Source organism: Cyphomyrmex costatus, unplaced genomic scaffold, assembly GCF_001594065.2.
Source record: "Cyphomyrmex costatus isolate MS0001 unplaced genomic scaffold, Ccosl1.0 scaffold146, whole genome shotgun sequence".
NCBI classification, from domain to species: Eukaryota; Metazoa; Arthropoda; class Insecta; order Hymenoptera; family Formicidae; genus Cyphomyrmex; species Cyphomyrmex costatus.
This window is the reverse complement of record NW_017275457.1, coordinates 551,877-575,066: the sequence shown is the minus strand read 5'-3', so window position 1 is coordinate 575,066 and position 23,190 is coordinate 551,877. Positions and strand designations below refer to the sequence as shown.

The following is a 23,190-nucleotide window of genomic DNA, read 5'->3' as shown; positions in this document are numbered from 1 at the left end:
GAGAGAGAGAGAGAGAGAGAGAGAGAGAGAGAGAGAGAGAGAGAGAGAGAGAGAACGGTAGGTTCGTAATTACGTTCATAATTAATCTCACCCTCCCTTATCACGGATACGCTGTATTATTCTGCACTTTTTCACTCAACTCGCGCAAATTGCTTTGCTAACTCTACCTACTTAATTTCCCGTTAGTATTCCGCAACGTTAGTTCGAATACATCAAGATGCTCAATTATTTCAGATTTTCTCCCAAGCGACAGCACAACAATTTCATTTACTATGGTCGCTTAGATTTGCGTACTTATTTATGCGTCATACGTCAGCGGTAACCCTTCCGTGTCGTTGCACGACGTTTGCTGAACATGTTCACCCCAATTGCGAGTGTAATACAACTCATAAATGATGGAAGTTGGAGAAATGCAAATAGCTCATTGCGACAATGCCCTTCGTGGTTTTGGTCTTCGGATTCGTGAACTCCTAGTTTACCAACATTATTTACCCAGCGCCAACGCACTTCCGACCAACTCTGAATTTGTCTCGTTTCGTATGACAAACGAAATTTTCAAACCCACGAACAAAGCAACTAATAAGACTCAGCAAACCATTAATTTTGACCAATGATGTAAGTTTATTCGAAATTGCACTCACAAATTAAATAGGCATTCGTATCACGCAAAACGTAGCAAACGGATGCTCTCATTGTCAGCCTCTCGTAGGAGTTACGTTAATTGAAACGTGATTATTATCTGCGATTTACTTTTAAATGTATGTCTGTGTAATAACTACGTTAATTAAATGCAAAACTGAAATAGCCAACCCACAAATTTTAAGTAAATTCAATTTAAAATTCAGAGTTTTATTTAAAAACAACTATACGTACATGGCTCATCTCTTTTCGGTTTAATAGCTTATCTCATTTTTTGCAATGCCAATTTTGAAGTCCACTTTAGACGATTTGCAATTTACATTAGAATTTTAGGATAGAATTTTGATATTCATAATTTTTTATTTAATTATATTTTAATGTGTGTGTATTTTAATATATATATATTTCAATTCTACGTATTTTTCACATTATACAATATAGAAATTAAATAAAATTCTACTCAGATGTTTCTGTCACAAATTATAATAGTTCGTTTAAAGCAGTAACAAATAAAAGTACTCGAAGAAAAAATAATAGAACAAGAATTAATTAATGAACGTAATTAAGGAAACAGTATTTTACTCTCATAATCAGCACTTGTGTATCAAATATTACGTCACTTCCTTTCCGTTCATATTTTAAGTACCACTAATGGTAGACTTATTGGGACACGGATGCATAATGTTTCCTTTGACATTTAAAATCAATTTTTGTTTAATAAGTTAGTAAGGAATTTTTCATTTAGTAAGTAATAAAAATAAAATATAAAAATTCAACCGAGATCTTTAAATACTCATTTTCAAAATTACTGAATGATGAAAATTGTTAAATGATGAAATATTAATATTTCACATATTTCAATTCGAATTATTGTTGACAGAACTTTAATTAGCGATTTAATTATTCGCTTAGTCGCATTCGACTATCGAATGTCAAAATTGAAAAAATAATAATTTCCCTTTCTCAACATTTTCGTTACAAGAGAGAAACTTGACACCAAATCTCGTAAAAGACGACATAGTACCTATGCTGAATACAAAATACTCTGTTTAAGAACTATATGTAGACAATATTTCAATTTAGTTATTCGAAACCTCGAATGGCGGAGACCTAGCAGTGATAACTTTGTTTTAGTGGGGGAACTGGGAGAGCCGATAAAATATCAGAGAGATAGCGTGATGTAGATAAGCCTTAATTCCATGAATATATTATGAGAGCTTGGATCCTCGACCTTGTTCGTTCCAGCTCACAATCTACGCGCGCATCAAGACTACCAACTGGGCGTGGAGGAGTCTTTTTTTCTAAAATAAATACGCTATAAAAGGGGCACACGATGGGGCGTAAAATATCGATTTGTTGTTCTCGAATGAAGGCGGTTCGACGTAATCAGCGACGTTCACAAAAAAAACTGGTTCGCGCGCGGTTCGCCGCCGGATGTAAAATGAAATAGCCGTTCTTATCGCTGTAACACGCTCCATTAAGGTGAGAATATGTATGTCACCATGAGTATGGTCGAGAGATTTCCCACCTCCAGAGAAATCGGTTAGTCCACTTTTCCGATAAATCGTTGTCTTGATGAAGTAACTTTTCTTTTACATAAGACGTTTATTACATACTACAGAGATTTCTCTAAATCAAGATATTCTCTAAGTTAATTGTCACAAATCGTGCCTCATAAAATCACGTTTCCTGCTAAAGCACGATTGAGCAATTAATTCATTGAATAAATAACTCAGTATTTCTTTAAGAATCGAATTACCCAGAAGATATATAGGAAAGAAAATTATATTATTTCTGCTAGCTACCCCAGCTCTTGTTTATTTCATATGTAAATTTTTCAAAAACTAATAGTTTCTTTTCCTGGAAATATTTCATCAAGAAATAATAACATTAATAACTCAACAAGAAATGTACACATATGTATGTAGAAACAGCTGTCAATACATTGCCTTGGTAGATAATTCAATTCTACCTACGTATTCAAGAGTATTAATCAAGAGTATATCATTGTAACAAAGTTTCTGAATGCAATAAAGTTCTACCGTCGAATGTCATCACAAATAATATAATGTCCTTGTACAAATAATAAATTTTTCCGGTGGCAGCAAATTAATTCTGCTCGACGAGTGCGATAAATTTTATGATTGTGCTGCACTAACGCGTCACCTCATTTTTTATAAGCCCAAGTACAATAGTCAAAAGCCACTCAAACTCATGATATCTAAGGCGTAATATGAAGGAAACGTATCAAGAAAAATTTGTCTCACACATAATATATAACGCATTATATATATTTATTAGAACAATAGTTAAGGATCAGGTATCAAATTTATCGTCATTCTACGCGAAAATCTACAAGACTTGACACTTTCGATATCGACTACGTCAAAACGAACTTGAAGCATCAATACTAAGGATACTCGTGAAACAAATCGCTGCAACCGTTTTAAAATGAGTTTTCGACCATTCGATACGTTCAAATAACTGTAAGCTACACCGTATACATCCGAGACCAATCGAATATCGACAGTTTCGATTACTCCAATTAGACGAGAGAATAAAGATACATTTTTTTACGCCAAGATTTACCGTGGTTTTAAGGTAGAAACCTTGAACCGTTGCAATTACCCGCATCCAAGTTAGATTTGGTCGGCGGGAGCGGATTCGGATCGAAGATCAAGTACCCGGGGAAAAGTATATCGGGTACTCGCGCACCCCCCGTGCGACTGGCAGCGCAAGCGGGACGGAGAATTCATTCGGAATACTCACTTGAAATGGGGTACGGTGTGCCGCGCACCGGCTGCGGCTCGCCGATGGAGGGGCACCAGCAGCGTACACTTGGCGCGGGTGAACGTTTTCGTTTCACGGGCAACACCTCGAGATACACTCAAGCGACGCACGATGTTTCGCTGATCATGATGATCGACGGAGGCCGATCGAGTCACGAAAATAGTCCTCGCGATAAGCGTACTCTACCGGGGACCAGAAGGGTAGACCACCGATCACGAGTCGTGACTTTGATAGCGCGACGAATAAAACGGACCAAATAATGCGGTAACGTTCGGAGGTAGAAGACAGGGTGGCTTACCACACACAAGTGAAAGAGAGAGAGGAGATGGCGAGAGTAACAAAAAGAAAGAGAATAAGAAAGAGAGGGGAAGAAAGGAAGAGAGAGGAGGGAGGGAGAGAAAAGAGAGAAAGAGAGAGAGGATGAGAGAAAAAGAGCAGAGGAGGGTGGAAATGTGCCAAATTGATGAATTACGATCGGTCACTGATTGATACAAGGGGACAAAAGAAGGCTACCCCCCGATAGTGAGAATAGATTGATAGACAACCGCGTGGCAGCTAGAGTCGCGACGCACTGCTGCTTCGCGGCTTGCGAAACCCCCACCATGGATTTTCACGAGCTCACTCTAGCCCCCACTCACCCCCGCGCGCACAATCAACCCCCACCTGGCCGCTGGCGCACCAGCCGAACTACGGGCACCTCGCAAAGCTGCCGGCCACCACACCCCCGCCGACTTGCACACTTGTTTGCCTCCAAAGGTTTCGCTCTTGCAAACGGCGGCTGACGGCGGCGCGGCCCTCGCGGAAGCAGAAAGTCGACGCGATTCGTATACGACCTCTTATTCGCCCCGATCCAGCGACTCCGTACAACAGCCGAGTTACCGTAAAGAGCAACTCATGCGGCTACGGAAAGCCGTAAGTTCCGCCGTATAAATGCGGTAAGCCGCGTCCGAAAAAAAACTTAATCGTGCAAAGTAACGGAAATGCATTGCGGGATGAAGGACAGTTACCGTTCAGTTCGAGCTTTCAGTCACCCCACGTATAAAAAGAAACGGCATTTTCATTACTTTTACTACACCTTCATTTCCTTCTCGTCGATTTACATGACCGCAGTTTTACATTACTTTTAATTTTCGTTTTTATTCCTTTTTCGCTCGCGACGACAAATTTTGCAGTACTCTAATGCGGGGTCTACAATAGAAGTCGTAGCAGTCGCAAGGTCTTAGATCGTAGGAAATTGACCAATCACATTCAAATATGAAAAGAATACTCGATTATGATTGATCAATTTTCTACGACTTAAGACCCTACGACTTCTATTGTAGACCCCTCCCGCGGTAAGTCTTGCATGACACGGTTTTTTTTACTCTTACTTTTTTTATGTTTGTCCTTAGAATGAAAGATATAGTTTGATATTGAAAACAATAGTTTTCACATTTTTTTATTTTACTTTCTTTATAAACACAGCTTGTACAATATGTAATTATATCCTGTTTACATTGTATACTCTGTAACATCTAGTCACGTAATTTACTCCTGCTATAATCACGCTTGGATAAGAATGTGACATTTAGGGTCCATTACATTCTGTTATCGACACATTAGCGGATTGACACCACGGCCATTCACAACCGCTTCGCATTCCAACGATGTCGTTACCGAGAGGATTAAACTGGCTGAAATGCAATACAAGCGGATACGAGCGTTGAATCATAGGTTTAATTACATTAGTCTGAGAAGAAAATGGAGAAGCTTATAGTGGTATTCTGATCTCCAATTCAACAGTTCTGCCAAGAATACTTGACTATTAAATAGTTTTCTCTCTAACTTTCTCTCCCTCTCTTCCCCCCCCCCTCTCTCTCTCTCTTCCGTGCGCTAATTTCGTATTCTTAACTCTTGTTAAAGGTACTTAACATACCATAATCGAAATTATAATGTATAATAACATTAGAACAAGAGATATTCGCTTTCAATTAGGTTTATATTATATATATATATATTTTATATATACATATATGTATATATATGTATATATACACATATATATATATATATAAAACGAAAATTCTATCTAAAGATTTTAATATATTGGAATAATTTAAAACGAACAAAAAATAAATGAAAAAATTATCAATATCAAATCTTATTGGACCGTGAGAGTTTTTAAACTAAATACCGTTGAGAATAAGGTCATTTACGGTCAAACTGGATCTTGGATGCTTCTAATATATGATAATTTCGTGTGAATTTATATATATTATGTATGTAGATCCTTAAATGCGCGCCGAAATTTTTTTCAGACTTAGTTCGACTCCAGGCCGAGGTAATATTTTTCGCAATGTATAAATTAATTATTTATAGATTTTTAATATACTATTCATAGATTTTAATATGTCATTCAACATACAAAATTGTTTATACGTAGTATATAAATTCACACGAAATTATATTAGAAGTATCCAACTTGACCGTAAATGACTTATTCTCATCGGTATTTATAGTTTAGAAAAAATTATTATATTAATATGCATTTTTTAATACAGTTAAATATTTTACCAAAAATAAAAATATGACAGCGTCACATAAAACATGTAAATACATTTAGCACAATTAATATTTAACACAATATAATAAATGACGACAATAATACAAATAACATACTAATAAATAATTAAAACTAATTATATAATCTCTCTCTATCTCAATATATCAAGTTTATTTTCCTTGATTGAGAGCGATAATCACAGACTATCGAATTTTCGAGACCGAGATTGCTGCTTTGAAATTCTCTTGCACCGACACTATAAAAAGTAAAAGTTGGATGCTACGACCTCGTTTAATCGCATAACGGAGCAGCCGAGGATAAGAGAGTAAATGGAAGTCACAGACGAGCTCGTCCAATCCTTGGTCAAGATTTAACCTACGGATTAGTCTAATTCGCACTTAACAGCCCTCAACTCGATCAGGCGTTCACTTTAGGACTACTAATTAAACAGGCTCTGGTGCAACAAATCGATCGATCTTGAAACTTCAATTGGGCTCGGTGGACCACTTGCTAACAATCGTTTTGACCAAGACTAATCCTACAATCGCATTGTCTCGTTCTGAATGGAACGAGCGATAAATCCCTCATAAAAAGAATAAAAAGATACAGAACAGAGATTTGTCAGTAACACACATCGAACGCAAATACTTTGTTTTTATCTTTAGCAGTATTTTACATTGTTAAGAGGTAAAAAACCAATAAACGATGCTACAACAATACAATTATCGCGCTTTGACAAAAATTAAACTCAATTAAAAATCAAATCAGTGATTTGACTTTCAATCAAATCATTGATTTAACTTTTAATCAAATTATTTTACACATGATGTGCTTTTTCCTGTTAGATTACTTGCGTTTTAGTAAATTATTAAAACTGCATCACACAGAACGCAGAATCTCTACCTAATTTACCAAAAGACAAGCAATCCAGCAGGAAAAAACACATCACGCGCACCGTGTGATACATGAAATTCTAAATAGAATTCTATTTCGTATTCTAACGTCATTTATAGATTGTCTAACGAAAGAGTTTTTAGAAAATTTTATATATTAAATTTTAAGTATAGATTATCTAATAGAGCTTCTAGCAGAGAACTGGTGCGCACTTAGGGATACATTAAACAAACTTTATCACGATCGGTATACTGACGATCGTGGTAATATTTTGCAGAGTTGCGTACATCTATCCGAGATTCAAACCGCTCGCGCTGTGGCTAATAGACGTACGTGTTTGAGATACACACGTACCACATGACGGAATCTGCAGATTGAGTTACCATCCAGTGGGTCGAAATTAATATTCATGAAACATCAGCATTGCTAATTATAAGTTTGCAGGAAATGTTTATTAACTGTCAATCAATTTTCTTCGATCCATACTCAATATTGCATGCATTAAATTGAAACAGTTAAATTGATAAATAAAATGAAAAAAAGATATTTTGCAATTTTATTAAAAATGATACACGATATTTTACTGTTCGCAAAAAATGTTCCAGATCTAAATATAAATGTCCAACTGTCCGCTTTTTTATTTTTACACGCGCTTGATATTTTTGTCTCGCACAATTGTGCATTCTTTTTCATTTTGTTCAAAATTTTCACCTTACGACATTACCTTGTATCGATACGCAAATTTATATCGTAAGATAATGTTCAAAGAACTTGTCTTTAGATAAAAAAAATCATAATACAATCCAATTCTTTATTTACATAACATACAATCAATAGAAGCAAATTGAAACATTTTGAATTGTTCAAAATCTGAAACTCATTTCTGATTTTAAGATCACTTTCGATCCTTATTAATTAGTTATTTGTTTAATTTAGTATCAAATCTTCGTATATTAAATTATTTTTCAATAGTTTAATTTTCTCTCTCTCTCTCTCTCTCTCTCTCTCTCTCCCCCCTTCCCCTCCCCCTCTCCCTCTCTCTCTTTCGTAATACGATTCATCCACTTCAGAAAGATAGGACACAACTAATAACACAGCGTGATTATCTTATATCTATAATAACAAAAAAATAATATGATATAACGATATGAATTCAAATTGTTATACTAGCAACGAAAGTTGTTATCGTAAAATATATAATCGTAAGATATAAAATTGATATATTAAATTGGCTCTGATTTACTGTTTAAATGTGAATCTGTCTACAAAGACGTGATACTTCTTCTATGTTTTTGCGCTTGTTATTGTCTCAATAGTTTCTTTCTTTCATATTATATGTCCACAACGACTGAGCCATCAACACCGATTTAACATTTTGTCAATATAACATTTGTAAGTTATAACACAGTACTCCAAAATAATAATCAAATAAGTAAAATAAACGATATATTCCAATCAACTTAATATATATTCTCATAATTTATCATATTCATGTAACATTATTTTTTTACATATATGTATGTGTGTGATAATAGAAATTAATTAATTTATTAATTATTTTTTGTGTGTGTGTGTGTGTGTGTGTGTGTGTGTGTGTGTGTGTGTGTGTGTGTGTGTGTGTAAATTAGTCAATTTAATGTATCAATCGGTATACAGTGTGGTTCTCTTATCTTATAGTTAAATATATAAGTCACAAATTTGCTTTTTCTCTTCTTTCTGTTCTTTCATAAGAAAATAATTAATGACTATATTTCGTACAGCATTTAAAATTAGAGATCTATCTTAATTATAATGTACATCATATTCCCATGACATAAAACATCTTTGTATTTAGATTTAATCTCATGAGTCTATGTTTTCATAGAATTGTTAAAATATAAATACTTTAAAAATAGAACTCATTGGTCAAAAATTATTCTCCTTTTTGTGTTGAGTCTTATCTTATCTTATTGTTAGTTTTATTGCACTATGTGACATAATTAAAGCTATCAAATAGGAATGAGCATAAACGTAAACACATTTTTCCGGAAGAAGAATGTTATGGAAATTTCCTTACTTTTAAAAATAGTAATTTATAAGGAATATCGAATAAAAATTGAAAATATGTACCTTATTTATAATATTTATTTATGCAAATTTTCCGTAAATTAAACTTTATATCAAGTAATGACATGAGAGTATATTCAACGAAGAATATAAACTATTTTAATTTTATTAATACAAGTCATATAAAAACAATTATCCTCATTCTTTCATATGATAGATTGTATCATATTTATATGCAACTCATAAATCAACGATTTTTCAGAATTCTTCAAGTCAAAGAGACTTAAAAACATTTTATAAAAGTTTATAGATTTACTCCTTTGTAAATAATCCATAATACATGTCGAATTTCTTAGAATGATGTCTATTTATAATGTTATGAGCCATATAAATTGATATACGAGTGTATATGTGTATTTTAAAATGCATGTGTTTCAAACCTTTTAATATATTTTTGGAAATGACTTTAGACGATCTATAAATTTTCTATTTATAATTTCACACATTGTTTGATACAATATGGAAAACATTTAAAGAACCTGACCTAAAAGATAAAATTTGTTACCAAATAAAATTCTACCCTGATGTCTGACATAAATTATGTTATGACACACCTAAGCCTAATCTACAATGTGTGCTTTACTTTCTGTTTCTTGTTTTTCTGTGCCTTTTTCCTCCTTGTCGACCGTTTTATCGACAATCGTTTTCTTTTCATGTATTTCTTATCTCTTTTGAAATTCAACTTTTGTCTTGGACAAAAGAAAACAAAAATCTAAGTAAGAAGCAAAAAGGTAAGAAATAAAATATGATAAGAAACAAAAAACAGGAAGCACAAGCAAAGAACACATTGTAGATTAGAGAAACTTAAGTCTCCCGATAACCTGTCTAATAATAGATAAATTATCTTTCCTATTGCTCAATTAGTATATAGCATATATGTACGTGAGGTGTGAACGTGCAACGCAATATTCGTGGAAAACGAACCTAACCGTCACTCGCGGTGGAATGGCAGTCTGAAAACGCTTCGGAGGAAAAAAAAAACCACATCAGCAACTGCGCTGACGATCGCGCAGCGGGATTGTGGGGAAGGGAAACTGAAGTTTCTAACGACATGTATGTGCACCAGTACGGCATTACGCTTCGCACATGATAAGTTCGCACGGAGGAAACTTGTCGCGGCTACACAGTACTGTTATACTTACATAAGTATAATTTTATTCCAGGTAATTAATCAATTTTTTCAACAGACCCTTTATAACATCAGGTGTTACCTGTATTTGTACCAAACTAATCTACCTTGTAGTTTGTGCTTAGAATATTGCAGCTTTTTTCCTCACAAACTTCATTGGCATGTTCTACGAGTACAATGTTAAGGAAGATTTTATGCAGATGCAAGCCCGAGAATGCTTTATTAAATTACTTACAAAATGTCGCCTGGGAAGGACGCTATTATCCTATTATATGCTAACTATTTTCTAACTCTTTTCAGCTAATTATTTTCTAATTTAGTCATCATGATGAAATATGTATACGAATTCTAAATTCCAAGAATTTTGCTTAAAAAAATAATATTTCCAATAATTAGCGAAAAATTACCTGCGCGCAGGTAATTTTTCGCTAATTACTGGAAACTTATCGTTCTCCTTTTGTCGAAATTATATATATTAACGGTTCGCACAGTATTATATTTTTATCAAATTTTTTAACTTAAAAATTATTACGATTGCTAAGCGTAATTAATTCAATCAACCAATAGATTTATTTACAAAATTTCTAATTATTTGATAAATAAACTATCCGCAATATAATAGTAGATTGATAGTAAATTCGATTAAAAATCACTAGCAAATTAGCATCATTTGTGTAAACATTGAACTTGTGTTTTATCGACTGAGTTTGTTGTCAAAATTTGAAAGCAAATTGGCAGCAAAAATCGAGTAGAATTGAAGACGAATGCAGATTCTGTTCTATTTCTGTCATCAATTTTCAAACTGTAATAAGTATGCCAAAACTTGTTTTCTTGACATCAATCAACTATTTATTTTGACGATAAACTTAACTATTTATATTTCTGCCAACATTTCATCAGCCTTATGCATATATCAAATTTTTTTGCCAACAAAATTTACAGACAAAATCTCAACCTAGCAATAACGAAAAGTTCATAACTTTATCCACATTGACGAAAGTATTATTATTTCTAATATTACAACTTGATAAATTAATCCCCAATTAAGTTAATCATAGCATTTGGTCAAACTTTTTCATTCTTTCGAAAGTGCTTGAGATTTATTCTCGATCACTTTGACATTCAAGCCATCTTTTATATTTCACGAAGTCTATCAAATTCTTAAGATATATCCAGAAAAACTGAAAGTCAAATTGTGTATACGCGTGAGAAATAATTCTCTCTTAAAACTGTGTGTTGGCACACCAACTGAAAATTTCTAAATTTATCTACTTACTCCATGTATGAAAATGCAAAATATTATTTAAAATCAAAATTTGCGTGAAGCAAATTTGTTGGCAAAGTGTGCAAGGTTCTTGTTAAGGTTCCCTGGTTTTTGCAAATGCATAGCTCAGAGATTGCAAATCAGTATACCGTATATGTATAGGTCGTTATAAGAGCAAAAGTTTAACGGATTTTAGTGATTGAGTAGGTTAGAGTGTTTGGGCAAAGCGTACTGTAACTTTACGCAAATAAAATAAATTAAAATTATCCGAGTTGGATAAATAAATGTTACTTTACATTAAATTAAAGTTACATTATTGATTGAATTAACTCAAGGTTAATTTTCAAAAACATTTTTATTATTATAAATTACAATAGGCTATTTTTATAAATCGATTAACTTTAGATAATAAAATAATTATAATATAAATCAAATAAATTTAATATCTTATTTGTAAATTGTACGAAATAATGAAGATATTTCTTGTATAAAAAACTAATTTTTAGTATTTTTGCATAAATATTTTAATATTTATATTACGAAAGAAAAACAAAATGTAACGTTTAAAAATGTGAGTAAACTTGTACTCCTCTGTGTACTTGCAATACTAGTACGTTTTTTTAAAAATTATATGTAAATGGTTTTTTTCATTATTATCGCTTATTAGACGTAAAAGGATGCATGACGCAGTAATACTGATAACGTACTCTAAATGCAGACCATTACAAAATATGCGATCCATATTCATCTTTGGACACGATCCGACAAGCGTTTTATACATATATTGACCTTTTTTTAAAACTAATTTTCTAGTATATAAATTTTTATAAAATATAATATTAGCATTTACAGAGATAAGAAAAGTGTGAAACTAAAAATAAAAGAATTAATAAACTAAAATTTAAAATACTAAGTTTTATTATTTTATTTGAAATAAAAAGGAGTAATTTGGACAAATCCACTTAACTTATTAATGTGCGTATCAACAACAATGCTGCACTTTCGTTCGTCCTTAATCACTGGAATTCATGATTTTAAAGTTAAAAACTAAATGAAATTAAAAGTTAATATTCTTTTAACTTTTTATTTAACTTTTAACTATTATTAACTAATTACTATTCAATCATGAAAATTTTTATGTATTTTTCATTGCTTTCTTGCTAACTTGTTAATTTTTAAAAAATGTTTAAGATATAATTTTTAAACAAATATTTATAATAATAGGCCATATAAAGGGAGTACTCTACTGAACTAAATTCGCCACGCATGCGCGAGAAATTTAATTCACAAAAACTATGTTCGATTTTAACACGTTCAACGCTTCTATGTTTATTTTACGTCTAATAAACAATGAAAATGTTCCGTTATTTATTTGCAAGTAAATCTATAATTTACGTTACGTATACTATAAATTTTCAATACTTGCAATAAATAACACAACGTAGCCAAAGGCAGAATAATGATTATAAGCGCTTAAAGCGCACGAGTGATCAAATCGAACGCAGTCACAATCAGCTGGGACTGACTCATGGTCTCGTGCCTGTTTAGATTTCGCATATATTCATATACAGACGTTCTTTTATTCTTCGTTACAAACACTTTCTTTGTATTTAATTGGAGTGGTATTAATTCGATATAAAAAGTTGATATGAAAATACTTTGAAGTTTATAAAATGAAAATATTCATATTTTCATACATAAATAAAGTAAAATTTTGAAGTCAAATAACCTAAATAAATGCACTGTAAACATGACGTTCGCAATATTGTATGAATATTTTAACATAAGAAATTTTTATACGTTGGCGTTTTCTGTAAGAACATTAATATCAATTTCCTAGCACAAATTGCAATGCAATTAAAATAAAAGGCAAAAATAAAAATGAGGTGAAACACAAATAAACAATTAATTTAAGTCAAAGGTTAAAACTAGTTATTCATTAATATACAATATGGAACGTTTCGATTATATACTAAGTGTTCGTTGAGCCACTACAACAGAAAATAATTTAACAGTTTGAAAACAAATTGAATACATAAAATTCTTAATAATTAAAAACATTGAAATGAAAATTGATATTAAACATTAAATTTTTCTTTATACGTCATGCTGAGGTTTATATTAAAACTAATACTTTCTTCGCTTTGAAAGATAAGGAAGAATAGAATCAAGGAATTAAAATTTATGAAAATCTAAAGGTATGTAGAACCTTGAACTTCATAATCAAAGAATTAAATAGAACTGTGATTCTGAATCATTCAATGGAATATGTGTTAAAGCAAAAGCTTCATGTACTTTACTTATAACGATCAATACAGTTGGAATTTCTGTTAGAAACTCTATTTTTTCAATAAAATGGTATGAAGTACTCCCCGTTACAAACAAAAGTTACATTTTATAAAATAATACTTTGTCAGATATTTCAACTTTTGATGTAAAATAATCTTTTTAATAAAATATATGTGCAAAATGAATATAAATACAGAAAGTGATTCTATAATATGAACTTGCTTTGCCTTTAAATTAAAAAAAACCATCCATACTTCTGAAATTGTTAAACTCTACAATTTTAATTCTTATACAAGACTTGTTTCCACATTTTCATGTAAGTTATTTATTATTTTTTATTACATAGTTATTTAGTAAACTATATCTTTTTTCTTCTTACAGAAATATAATTGAGAGTATCGAAGATGAATAAGGAATGGATTATTGTTTATCTAATAGTATGTGCACATCTATCGTATCAGGTAAACAAGCAACTTCTTATCTATTTAACAACAATATATATTTTTAATATGTTTAACTATATTATTCAATCTGAAATGTCATTATATCTATAAATTTTAAATATTTTATTACAGAAATCAACACCAGATTCACCAAATTATATAGCAGCTGTAGTAGAGTATCCCCCAATATATTCAACTAATGGTAATGAGACTTTGAGAATAAATTCTGACGCATATGTCGAACTTATTAAAGAAGCTAGTCAGGGTGTAAGTTTTCTTTAAAAAAAATATGTAGTTTTAAACATTTTATAGATTGTATCATCAATATAAATTAGCATTTTCACAAACATATTCTATGTTACAAAAATTATTTAAAACCTATATTTTTTTAGAATGCTGATATAATCGTTTTTCCTGAAAATGGTTTGACTACAGTTCAATTGCCGGAAAGAGAAAAAATGGAGGATTGGACAACATTTATTCCTAGTGTCTCAGCTAATTATATACCTTGCAATCAAAATACTATTGTAGTTAGCGAAGTACGTATATCTGATGTACAGTATACAGTGTATACAAGTTTTGTATCGCGAGAAATTGATATAAAGTATTGAAATTATGTAAAAAAAATTTTGAAATTACAGACGTTGAAAAAAATATCATGTGCTGCAAGGGATAATAACATCTATGTGGTAATCAACATCCCTGAGAAAGTACCTTGCTATGACGTACCTTGTCCAAGAGACAAAGTGTTTTATTACAACAGCAACGTTGTATTTGATCGCACGGGAAAAATTATTGCCAGGTTAGAACAATATCTAGTTCTTCGTTATAATTACAGTTGCAAGAGATCACGCGATTTTATAATATACATTATCCAATTATAATCAAAATAGGTATCGTAAAACGAATCTTTATAAAGAATACCAATTTAATGTGACAACAATACCAGAAGTAGTTAGTTTTGATACTGATTTTGGAGTGAAATTTGGAACTTTTATATGTTTTGATATATTATTTTACGAACCTGCGCTAGAATTAACAAGAATTCATCAAATTACCGATTTTGTATATACTACAGCATGGTTTTCTGAAGCACCATTTTTAACAGGTAAACGAAATGTCAGATCCTCTTTCCTTTTTCCAAGGTTTCATTAAAACATACAATAATATTACTTATTATTTTAGCTGTGCAAACACAAGTAGGATGGTCATATACTGAAAACGTAAATCTCTTGGCTTCGGGCTATAACAGGCCTGGCTCTGGCAATGCTGGTAGTGGAATTTATTTAGGTGTGTAAAATTATATTTTACATTTTAAATAATATTTGATAGACATAACGATGATAATATGATTCGCAGTTAGAACATTTTATTGTGCACATGTAAAGATAATTTTTCATGCAGGTCATAAAGGAGTCGGAAAGGCAATAATGCCTGCAGCTACGCATACGGAAGTATTGATATTTGAAGTACCCAAAATAAAAAAGGAAACTAAATATAATAGAAACTATCAATCAATGGATCCTTCAACGACTCAAAATCAAAAAATTGTACCATATCACCATGGGACGAAAGAGCATGTACTTTTAAAACATGATTCTATTCAAGCCTTTGAAACGGTTTCTTTGACAGGCAATGCTACAGAAACTATCTGTCAAAATGGATTTTGTTGCGAGTTTAAAATAGAAATTATGAAAATAGATTCAAGTACAAAATATCGTTTAGTAGTTTTTAATGGATACAGACATTATGGTGACGTTATGGCTGATGTACGTACATGCGCTATAATTCAATGTTTGAACAACTCGGTTTCATCATGCGGTTCCGTACAAGAATCAGAAACGATATTCAGCAATATTGAGATCATGGCAACATTCCATGATTATAAAAACTATTTAATTATGCCATCTACGTTAGATCCATATTTACTTCCGCTTAAAGATTGGACGTTTCTTGATCACATCCACAACGATCATGTGCATATTAATATGTTTTCAAACAATCATACAAACAATTTAGTAACGTTTGGAATATATTCGAGGAACTTTAATAAGAGCAACGCAAATAGAACATCATTTTATACCGTTAATTATTTCATAATATTATTAATAACTTTATTATTATCAAAATTGTAAATTATATATTTATACACGCGACACGTCTATATACTTTTAAATATATTTTGCATATATAATTTTATGTGACAGACTTTCCAGAAATCATGCATTTTTTAATTATATTTATTCAATATATAATAATTCAATAATTCTTTGCTTCTACTTTTTAATATCAAGGAATAGAAAATTAGATCAAAAGTTAAATTTTAATTTGCACATTTTCTTGTAAATTTGCAAGTTGTGGCATTTGACATGAATGTGCATAATTTTTTGAATATTGTGTATACAAATGCAAAATATGTTTTTGATATAATTATATACAAATGTATACATACTAGAATTTTGTTGTTATAATATAAGAAATATTGTTGTTTATTATAAAATTATTATCGTGATTCTATTATTACTGTGTTAATTTTATATATATATATATATATATATATATATATATATACACACACACATGTATACATACATATAGTATATATTATATTTTCGAAATTGTTTATATGTGATAAGTTAATATACATATTTATATCAGTGTATACTGTATAGTTGCTTGTTTGACAATCGAAGCGAGGAAAAGTAAGATTTCTACGAAACTTCAGACATTACTTGCCAAATATTTTACAACGATATAATAATAAATATGTTTAAATAAGTGTTACTATTAAAAATGTTTTTTTCAAGGAAATATGTACTTAGTGTTTTTGTTGCAAATTACGATAAACGTCTCTCATCCTTGTTACAGTTATACCAAATTAACTGTAAGTATTATATGGAAAATAAAATCTGTTAACAGTTTATTTCAGGAGAGATTCGAGATATACTGAAATGTAAATATTACTAAATTGTTTTCAAAAAACTTGATATTTCGATATAGAAATACACAATAACATCTTTTTCACAGAATTTTTGACTTTCTATGTAAGGAGAATCAATCATATTTCTTAATTAGTCTTATTATTTATGAATTGTAATTTATATAGTTAATTAAAAATCAATCACATACACAGTAAATCAACAATTAATTATTCCATAATATTTTTACATTAGAATACTGATTAATGATAAAAGTAATTAATAAAAAATAACGCGATGATTAGTTTTATCAGTTTTCTAAATAATATCTTTGTATACTATAATTATTTTCGTATTATTTTGAGCCAGATTTTAAGAAATTGCGTAGATATTCTTATACTGATATACCGAGACCTAATTTTGATGAATATCGGCGAGAATCTTTGAAGGATCTCAAAACGAGAAACCTTGATGAACGAAGAGTGCTGAGAAGCATTTCCTCTTTTGGTAATGGCTGTAAAAAATTCTATCATATCTTGTCGCCGAAATTTTACATCAAATATACTTCTCCTATGATGATAATAAAATATTTCTGTAGAATATTCAGTGTGTTAAGTCAGATATATGTAGATATACAATGAAATACATTTTCAGTCACTTATGTTGCCGGATTATATGTTTTTAAATCTCACTTACTGCACTATGTAATGTTTTGTATGCCTTCACGAGATCTCTTGGCAGAGGCTCAGTTGGAAGTAAAATTAAACGGTATACCGGAAGGAAAAGTATTAGTCGTTAAGTGGCGCGGCAAACCTGTTTTTATTTATCATCGGTAAGAAAATCAACAGAAAACCTTAACAATTATAAAACGAACATACATCAACAAGTTAGCAAGAAACGACTATCAATTAGAAAACGTCAAAATATCACATATGGTATAGTAGTAAGGAGTGCATAGAGAGAGATAAGTCCTAAAAGAGATATTTTTTAGAAACCTTTATAAATTTAAAATGTAAACATTTTTTTATATTTTAAACTTATAAAGATTTCCAAAAAATACGTCTTAAGATTTCTGCATATATTCGCTCACCACTCTATTATACTATCTCAGATTTTAACATCTCAAATGAAAAAATAGAGAATAAATATTTTTGAAAAATATAAAGGAAAATGGCCAATACTATCACATCACTTTGTTCTTAGAGTTTAGACTATATCTCTTAAATAAGAACTACAAGTAAAACTTTAAAAATAGACATATATAGAAATAAAATCTTTAAATAAAATTTTGTAAAGACAAATTTCTATCAATATTTGAGATTGGTAATTAATGTCGGATTACTGACAGAATCAATATTGCAGGTCGCAATCAATTATCGAACAGGAAAGAGCGGTAAACCTATCAGAATTGCGTGATCCAGAAACGGACAATGACAGAGTGAAAAGATCAGAGTGGCTGGTTGTGCTGGGTATCTGTACGCACTTGGGATGCGTACCGATTCCAAACGCCGGCATCATACGTGGTGGTTTCTACTGCCCGTGTCATGGCTCACACTTTGATGCAGCCGGCCGTACACGGAAGGGCCCAGCAATGACCAATCTAGAGATACCCCAATATACATTCGTAGATGACAATAATATAATTATTGGGTGATGCGTCTCCAAATCGATACGTATCGAATCCTAATGAATCTCCGTGAAGAATATAAATTACATATTACGTCACTGTTTTTGTCCTTTCGCTCGAATTAATAATTATACGAATGAATATAATTTTGTACTTCCAACGATATATTAAAATTAAAGCTTACTTCTAAAATAATGTAATAATAAAATAATTTTGAAAAAGAATATTGCACCATCAAAAGACTATTTTCAAGAATTATTGTTCCTTCTTCATTCTAAGACGATTAAATCATTGACATCTCAGAGATCAAACGTTTACAAAAGAAAAGCGTCAGATAAAATCTAAATATAAAACTGTATATTATAACAAATAAATTTATTTTTCTTCTTGCTCGATTATAAGCATACGTTCGTGAATATAATAATAACAGAGCAATATGCGCAGGAAAAACTAATTTTAATCTAATTGCTACTGTTCGTTTAAAAACGCTTCGAGGAAAAAACTAAGCCACCGGCCACGTTGACAATTGCATCGAAATCGTGGAAAGGGAACTCCAAGTATGTAACTTGAGGCATAAATATGCACCAGTAGTATTACACTTCATACATGATAAGCTTGTGCGAAGAGAAAACTTGTCTGCAGTTGTACTTACATAAATAATTTTACTCTGGGTAATTATATTAATTTTTTTTCAATGGATTTACTTTATAACAACAGATATGCTTAAACTTGCTTTGTCTAATCTATTTCACAGTTTGTACAATTTGGAGTAACTTTTGCCATCGCAAACTTTATCAATATGTTCTACAAGTACGCAATATTAAAAAAGAAAGTTTCACGGGAATGATTTATTAAATTTGTGTCAACAAAACATAGAAATAGATGTTAACACTATTATACATGTATAGGTACGCTAACTATTTTCTAACTCTTTTTAACTATTTGTTTTCTAATTTAATTGTCATCATAATTCAATGAAAAGAGATGAAACTTTCGAAAAAGTTACGTTATTGCATCAATCATTTGATTTTTAACATATAATTAGTCCACAAAATCCTGAATCAAATATACTTTGAATTACTTTACGAACTCTTTTGATTTCTGAGAAATATAATTTTATAAAGTTATGTTAAAACTATAATAATGGAACTATATATAGTTATCTATGTTACATTTTAGATATATTATTTTGAAGTTTAAAAAGTAGAAAACTTTGAAGTAATACAGTTCAGAAACCAGAAGAGTCCGCAATGTGATTCGAAGTACGCGTGATTTAGTATTTTATAAGAATTACAATTACACAGACACACAAAATTTAATTTTTGATTAGAGATTAGGCCATGTTATTTTTATGTATTTTGACGCTCTAAAATCGAAAGTACAAATTACTTCATTACATCACAATTTTTTCTATCGATGAAAAATAGCTCGAGTTTTAAAATACACAAAAATATCATTGTCTAATCTTTGAATTAAAAAAATGTTTTGTGTGCTTGAGTTGTGTGTAAAAATTAAAATGATGAATAACGTATAATTTTTTCAATAGTTTTACTCAAATATATATATATAAGCATGAGTCGTTTCAAGTCCTATGATACTACAGAATTACGTTTCCAATAATTAGTGACAATTACACGCAGATAACACTGTCCGATAAAATTTGCGACACAAGTATGAGTCATTTCTGATACATTTTTGTTTGCGACAACATAAGTTTTGTAAAGAAAACGATATTAAAGAAGCCAAAAACGATGATTTTCATGATGTTGTAGTGACAACAAATTTTTTTCTGAATTTTGTTCATACCACGTTAAAGTACACAACATCTAGCTTTAAATGCATTTTATTTTAATTTTTTTTTTACTGAAATATAGGTTCAGAATAAATACAAAATTCCTTTGCCTTTAAATTAAAAAAGAACTTGTATGCGTACTTCTGAAACTATTAAAAATTGATAATTTCAATTCTTATACGTGACCTATTTTCAAATCATAATCTTTTTATGTAAATTATTCATTATTTCTTTTTATATTTTTATAATTATTTTTTAATAAACTACGTCCACTTTTTTTCTTTTTACAGACACTTTAATTGAGATTATCAAATATGAATCAGCAATGGATTATCGTTTATCTGTTAGTAGCTTGTGCACATTTATCGCATCAGGTAAACATAAGCAATTGTTATCTATTTAGCAGTGATTTTAGCAATGCATACACTTTTATGTATGTTTAATTATATATTGTTCTATCTAAAGCATCTTCAGCAAACTATTCTATAAATTTTCTATACATATTTTAATATTTATATATAATTGAATTGTTTTTGCTCGTTATAAGTCTTGATATCAATTTACATCACTATACATATTTTATCACAGAGATCAACACCAAATGCAACATTTTATATAGCAGCTGTAGTAGAATATTCTCCAAAATATTCAACAAATAGCAGCGAGACTTTGAGAAGAAATTCTAATGAGTATATAGAATTCATTAGACAAGCTAAATCTTCTGTAAGTTTTCTTTAAAAGAAAATAATTCCGAACAATTTATAAATTATATCATCAAAAAATTAATATATTCTTCACAACGTGTTTTTATATTACAAAAATTATTTAAAACTTCTGCATATTTTTTTAGAATGTTGATATAATCGTTTTTCCTGAAAATGGTTTGACTACAATTGAATTGCCGGACAGAGAAAAACTGGAGAATTGGACAACTATTATTCCTAGTGCTTCAGCTAATTATACACCTTGCAGTCAAGATACTGTTCAAGTCAGCCAAGTATGTATATCTGTACAATTTTTCATATCGTACTATAAAATGTATTGAAATTATCTAAAAAGAAATTTTGAAAACACAGACATTGAAAAATATATCATGTGCTGCAAGGGAGAATAAAATCTATGTGGTAATCAATATAGCTGAGAAAGAACCTTGCTCTAACGAATCTTGCCTAAGCGACAAAATGCTTTATTACAGCACCAACGTTGTATTTGATCGCACAGGAAAAATTATTGCCAGGTTAGAATATATCTAGTTTTTATAATTACAATTACAAGATGTCTCGCAATTTTATAATATGCGTTATCTAATTATTATTAAATACATAGGTATCGTACAACACATCTTTATATGAATAAATCTATGTTTAATGTAACAACAGTACCAGAAATAGTTACTTTTGATACTGATTTTGGAGTGAAATTTGGAACTTTTACTTCTTTTGATATATATTTTCGTGAACCGTTACAATTAACAAGAGATTACCAAGTTACTGATTTTGTATATCCTACAGCATGGATTTCTGAAGTACCATTCTTAACAGGTAAACAAAATAAGGAAGAATCTTTTTTTCTTTCTCAAGGTTTCATCAAAACAAATGTGCATGTACTAATATTATTATAATTATTGCAGCTGTACAATTACAAGCAGGATGGTCATTTGCTGAAAACGTAACTCTTTTAGCTTCAGGCTATAACAAACCTAGTTTTGGCAATGCTGGCAGTGGAATTTACTTAGGTATGTAAAATTATATTTTATATTATATTTTAAATACTTCTCACAATTAGAATATTTCATTGCGCAAATATATATACAAAATAATATTTTTATGCAGGTTGTAAAGGAATTGGAAAGGCAATAATGCCTACAACTACGCATGAGGAAATGTTGGTGTTTAAAGTACCCAAAACAAATATGGGAAGTCAATACAATAAAAATCCTTTAAAGAGAAAGGATCAAAGAGTTTTACCATCTCACCATCAGAAGGAGCACGATGAATTATGGAAGAAACGGGAAAATAACACAATGACAGTCGATGATAAAATACTTCTATTACAGGATGATATTGATGCCTTTGAAACGTTTCCTTTGGAAAAAAATGTCACAAAAACTATCTGTCAGAATAACTTCTGTTGCGACTTTATAATAGAAATTGCGAAAATTGATCCAAATATAAAATACCGTTTAACGGTTTTTAACGGTATTCGTTCTATTCCGAATAATCCCGTTGACAAAATTGCCGTAAGTTCATGCAGTGTAATTCAGTGCTTAAACGACTCGGACTCATCATGTGGTTCCGTGCAAAAATCAGAAACAGTATTCAGTAATATTTATATCAAGACAAATTTCGATAATCTTAACACCAGTTTAATTATGCCATCTACGTTAACTTCAAATTTACTTCCGCTAAATATTGAAGATTGGAAGTTTAATGTAGTTATTGTAGTTGATACTTCGACTGAAGACGAGCAACTGCATGTTACTATGTCCTCAAATAACTCTATAAATGACTTAGTAACGTTTGGAATATATTCAAGGCTTTTTGAGTATACAAACAGTACAAACGATACAAACAGTACAAACGATACAAACAATACAAACAGTACAAACTCTACAAACTGTACAAACAGTACAAATAATACAAACAGTGCGAACAAGGCACTCTTTTATTCCATTAATTATTTGGTAATATTATTTACAACTTTGTTGTTATTAGGATTTTAATTTATGTACAAATATTTCTCTACTCACGATTCTGT

At 30.6% G+C, this 23,190-nt stretch overlaps 2 protein-coding genes across 2 annotated transcripts; both read left to right on the top strand.

The window, feature by feature from the left end:
* Positions 1-9,951: 9,951 nt before the first annotated feature.
* On the top strand, positions 9,952-23,155 carry LOC108783226 (uncharacterized). Its single transcript, XM_018551741.1, has 18 exons — positions 9,952-10,134; positions 14,035-14,114; positions 14,229-14,363; positions 14,489-14,635; positions 14,738-14,898; positions 14,990-15,204; positions 15,282-15,386; positions 15,501-16,180; positions 17,380-17,521; positions 17,669-17,846; positions 18,377-18,664; positions 20,738-20,807; positions 21,022-21,156; positions 21,284-21,430; positions 21,510-21,670; positions 21,760-21,974; positions 22,064-22,168; positions 22,266-23,155. Exons 2-18 carry the CDS (start codon positions 14,058-14,060, stop codon positions 23,153-23,155), a joined length of 3,831 nt encoding a protein of 1,276 aa, XP_018407243.1. The 5' UTR covers positions 9,952-10,134; positions 14,035-14,057.
* LOC108783234 (cytochrome b-c1 complex subunit Rieske, mitochondrial) lies at positions 17,631-18,796 on the top strand. Its single transcript, XM_018551753.1, has 2 exons — positions 17,631-17,846; positions 18,377-18,796. Exons 1-2 carry the CDS (start codon positions 17,722-17,724, stop codon positions 18,666-18,668), a joined length of 417 nt encoding a protein of 138 aa, XP_018407255.1. The 5' UTR covers positions 17,631-17,721; the 3' UTR covers positions 18,669-18,796.
* Positions 23,156-23,190: the final 35 nt, after the last annotated feature.

Coding starts and splice junctions, on each gene's coding strand:
- LOC108783226 (XM_018551741.1), top strand. CDS start 14,058: ATGAATAAGGAATGGATTATTGTTTATCTAATAGTATGTGCACATCTA. Junction 17,522..17,668: donor GAGAAGCATTTCCTCTTTTG/GTAATGGCTGTA, acceptor ATACATTTTCAG/TCACTTATGTTGCCGGATTA. Junction 21,157..21,283: donor TTAGACAAGCTAAATCTTCT/GTAAGTTTTCTT, acceptor ATATTTTTTTAG/AATGTTGATATAATCGTTTT.
- LOC108783234 (XM_018551753.1), top strand. CDS start 17,722: ATGTTTTGTATGCCTTCACGAGATCTCTTGGCAGAGGCTCAGTTGGAA. Junction 17,847..18,376: donor CCTGTTTTTATTTATCATCG/GTAAGAAAATCA, acceptor TCAATATTGCAG/GTCGCAATCAATTATCGAAC.